The following is a 4,587-nucleotide window of genomic DNA, read 5'->3' on the forward strand; positions in this document are numbered from 1 at the left end:
GTGCTGACTGGAGTAAACCAGAGTCAAGGAGATAAATTCTTCTGGGAATTTCCCCCCCCCAAAAAAACCTCCCCAGCCCTAGAAATAAAGACGTTTCGGTATTTTTTTTGCACCGTTTTTCCACTTTGTTCCCCAAGTTTCAAGAGGATCGGTCGGGAATAAGCACCAGGACAGCGAGGGTTATGAATTACTCTTCTTTTAATTTCACATGGTTTAAAATAGGATATGAAATAAGGCTACAGTATATAAAAAACTCTCCAGCAAAATGATGTGCCAGCATCAGCAATTAAAACGAAACCAACCCCCTCCTTCTTTAAGAATTCAATGCAGGAGGGACTTTTTTTTTCTTTTGTATCCTTTAAAAAAAAAAAAAATCAGAAACGAAACACAACACACGGACACACACACACATCGCTACATCTCTAAGCTACCTCAGCTCAGGTTTTTTTTCTTAAAAAGCACCTGCTTTTTCCTTTTTTTTTTTTTTTTGTTTAATCTCGCTTTTAAATTTTTTTTTTCCTCCACTTTTAAAAAATATAAATTATATGAAAAATACACGTTGGAAAATAGTCGAACGGCACAATATAACAATCTCTTTTTTTTTTCTTTTTTTTTTTTACTTCTATCTTTATCAGCTTTTTTTAAAAAAAAAAGTGTAAAAATGAAAACAAAACAAAGATTTATTTTTTTTTCTAACTGAGGCAGTTAATTCCTGGAGATATTCCATTATAACATATACGTATACATAGATTTATCATTTATTTAAAACCTCTTTGGAATGTAGACAACAGCTCACGGGTGTTATATAGACCCTACGAGAGAGCAGAGCACGCCAAGGCATCCAAATTTCGAGGGGAAAAAGCAACCAAGCCCTAAAGTCTTGCAGAAAAAACAGCGAAACGTTCCAAAAGAAGGCAAAATTTCCCAAAATTACCCAATTTCCACCCATATCTGCCAAGGGTGAAGGGAATTCCAACCACCTCCCCTCCCAAATCCAATTTTCAGGGCGTTTGGGGTTCCCTCGCCGAAAGGCGACGGGCGGTTAAAAAAGCAGGAAGGAAAAAAAAAGAAAAAAAAAGAAAAAAATCCGCAAATTTCCAGTGTATAAACAGCACACAGTCCCCTCTGGGATGGTCTCGAGATTGGGAATTAAAAAATAAAATAATAGAGGAAAAGAGAAACTGATGCAAACAGCCAAAACCAGGAGAAACGACGGGTCTTCCCCAAAATGGCTCTTCCCACCATCCGCCCCTTTCGAAAAAACCACCTTTCTAAAAAAATCCAAAATAAAAGGGAGTTTTCCTTTTTTCCAACTGCTTTCTCCCAGGGAGACGCGCTGAAGTTGAACTTCCCAGCGTCTCTTTTCCTTCCTTCCACCTTCCTTCCATCCTTTTTTCCTTCTTTTCCACCCATCTTTCCACTAAAAAACCCATTTTCAAGGACAATTTCCATTCGGAGCGTGCCCAGGTTGGCTTCCAAGCACAGCAATAACAACAGAGCTGGTTGAAACGGGAAGAAAAAAAAGCATTTCCCTTTGGTAATTCAATTTTTTTCCCCTCATTTTTTAGTTTTTAACCTCCTCCCTTTGGTCATTCCATTTTTTTTTCCTAATTTTTTATATTTTAACCCTTTGGTCACTCGATTTTTTCCTAATTTTTACTTTTTAACCTCCTCCCTTTGGCCATTCAATTCTTTTTTTCCTGATTTTTTTTTTTTAACCTCCTCCCTTTGGTCATTCAATTTTTTTTTTCCTAATTTTTTATATTTTAACCCTTTGGTCATTCGATTTTTTCCTAATTTTTATTTTTTAACCTCCTCCCTTTAGTCATTCAATTTATTTTTTTTAAATGCTGACCAACTTGGGGTTTTTACCACTTCTCCCTCTTCAAAAAAAAAAAAATTAATTTTCGAAAGTGAGGCAGAAAAGGCGAGAAAATGCTTTTTTTCCCATAAATACTGAGGGTTTACCAAGGGGAAAAAAAAAAATTAAAAGAGGAAATTTCAACCAGCAGAGCGTGTGGGACTGGAAGCAAGAGCATCACGAGGAGCCACTTTGGAGTTTAATTTTCCTTCACATACGATTCGAAGACGCCGAGTCGTCGCCCTGCGCTTCTCCAGTGGGGTCTACATAAAGTAAATTTATTTTTTTTTATTATTTTATTTTTTATTTTTCCTCACTGTGATAAAACTCTCTCTGCTGGCATAACAGAAACAAACACGCACGATATTGCAATACTGAGACCATCTTAGAGCTTAAGACTATTTAAAAAAAAAAAATAAAAATACTGGCACAAAAAAAAAAATACTGGCACAAAATTTAATAAAATAAAACTTTAACAATTTTTTTTTTTAAAAAAAAAGAGTCTTGATCCCTCCGAGCCGCAACTCATTTGTAGAAAAAGAAAGAACCGGCAGAAAAGTGACGACAAGTGGGATTTTTTTCCTATATTGCCCCTCCCCGAAGCAGGAATATTCACCTGCTTTGGTTTTCCCTCCCTAAAAAAGTATAAAATCCTCTAATTTTCGTCGTCTCCTGACCTGTCAGTTTGCGCAACACAAAAAAACCCGAAGGGATCCGCTCAAGAAATACTTTTTTTCCTAACCAGCGAGCGACGAGGAGGGGTTTGTTGGTGAGCTACATTTTTCCGGCTTTTTTTAAAAGTTGGCGTATCACCCTCAGAAAAAAAAGCCTGTCTTGGAGCTTTTAGGAAAAAAAAAAAAGAAGAAGAAGAAAAAATAAAAATGAAGAGAGCGTCTTTCTCCTAGACCAAACTTGTTAGGCTTGAAGTTTGCCTCTTGCGCTCAAAGCGTTGAGTTCTTCCGGAGAAAAAAGGAAAAAAAAAAATGGGGAAAAAAAAGGAAAAAAGAAAAAAAAAAGGAAAAAAAATGAAAAAAAAGAAAATTAAAATAAATGAAAATAAATGAAAATAAACGAAAATAAATGAAAATAATTGAAAAATTTAAAAAATGAAAATAAATGAAAAAAATGAAAAAATGAAAATAAATGAAAAAAATGAAAAAATGAAAATAAATGAAAAAAATGAAAATAAATGAAAAAAGAAAATAAATGAAAAAAGAAAATAAATGAAACAAATGAAACAAATGAAAAAGGAAAATAAATGAAAATAAATGAAAAAAAATAAAAAATGAAAAAAATCATTAAAAAATGGAAAAAATCATTAAAAAATGAAAAAATACTTAGAAAAAGGAGGGGAAAAAAAAGAAAAAATAATTAAAAAATTGGAAAAAAAGTCCCAAATTCTTCGAGGAGGGGAGAAAACCCTCCGCTACCTTCACTCGTCGGCGTCGGGCTTGACGTCCAGCATGGCGTGGAGCTCCTCGGGCGTGTAGCCCAGCAGGCTCTGCAGGTCGCAGACGAAACGGTAGACGTAGCGCTTGCCGGCCGTCTTGTGGATGATGTTCTTGTCGTAGTAGTAGCGCAAGCCGCGGCTCAGCTTCTCGTAGTTCATCTTGGGCTTGTTTTTCCTCTTGCCCCAGCGCCTGGCCACCTGGGGAGAAGGGAAAAAAGAAGTTGCATTGGGTGGGAAGCCAACGCTGTTGGGTTTTCCTCATCTTTAAGGTGGGAAAAGATGAAAAAGGTCGGGAAAACCAAACTCCGGGCAATGCAGGAGGTTGTAGGAGTCGGGGAAGGGAAGGAATGTCCCATCTGTTCCTCCAAAACCACCAGAAAGTCCCTTCTTCACCTTTTTGAAGAGTTTCGGTGTATTTTCTCACCAATTTTGGGCCCTAGATACCACGACAGCCCAATTTTTCATTATTTTTCCTCTTTTTCTCTCTACCCAAAGACCAGATCGCCCAAATCTCTGCCCTAAAGGGCAGAGGGGAGGGTTAACCAACCCAATTTTTCGTAATTTTTCCCTTTTGCCCTCTACTCAAAGACCAGACTGCCCAAAAGAGTGGAGAGGGAGGGTTAATCCACTCAATTTTTAACACTTTTTCCCTTTTGCCCTCTACCCAAAGACCAGACCGCCCAAATCTCCGCCTCGAAGGACGGAGGGCAGGGTTAATTCACCCAATTTTTAACAATTTTTCCTCTTTTTCCATCTACCCAAAGACCAGGCCGCCCAAATCTCCGCCTAGAAGGATGGAGGGGAGGGTTAACCCACTCAATTTTCCATAATTTTTCCCTTTTTCCCTCTACCCAAAGACCAGACTGCCCAAATCTCTGCCCAGAAGGGCGGAGGGGAGGGTTAATCCACCCAATTTTTAATAATTTTTCCTCTTTTTCCATCTACCCAAAGACCAGGCCGCCCAAATCTCCGCCTAGAAGGATGGAGGGGAGGGTTAACCCACTCAATTTTCCATAATTTTTCCCTTTTTCCCTCTACCCAAAGACCAGACTGCCCAAATCTCTGCCCAGAAGGGCGGAGGGGAGGGTTAATCCACCCAATTTTTAATAATTTTTCCTCTTTTTCCATCTACCCAAAGACCAGACTGCTCAAATCTCCGCCCCAAAGGGCGAAGGGGAGTGTCAATCCACACCGATTCTTTTTGCCATTTCATTCCCAGGGCACTCTACCTCATCTGGGTCGGAAAGTTTGAATTCCCAGCCGTCGCCAGTCCAAC

General features: G+C 38.4%; 1 protein-coding gene across 1 annotated transcript in view; it reads right to left on the minus strand.

Annotated features, from left to right (window-relative positions):
• Positions 1-3,293: 3,293 nt before the first annotated feature.
• Positions 3,294-4,587, minus strand: part of ETS1 (v-ets avian erythroblastosis virus E26 oncogene homolog 1) — a 16,696-nt gene continuing 15,402 nt past the window's right edge. Inside the window, 2 exon segments of the mRNA XM_009872495.1 lie at positions 3,294-3,509; positions 4,541-4,587. Of these exon segments, the coding sequence (XP_009870797.1) occupies positions 3,294-3,509; positions 4,541-4,587 (263 nt within the window).

Source organism: Apaloderma vittatum, unplaced genomic scaffold (assembly GCF_000703405.1).
Source record: "Apaloderma vittatum isolate BGI_N311 unplaced genomic scaffold, ASM70340v1 scaffold7507, whole genome shotgun sequence".
In the NCBI taxonomy this organism is placed as follows: Eukaryota; Metazoa; Chordata; class Aves; order Trogoniformes; family Trogonidae; genus Apaloderma; species Apaloderma vittatum.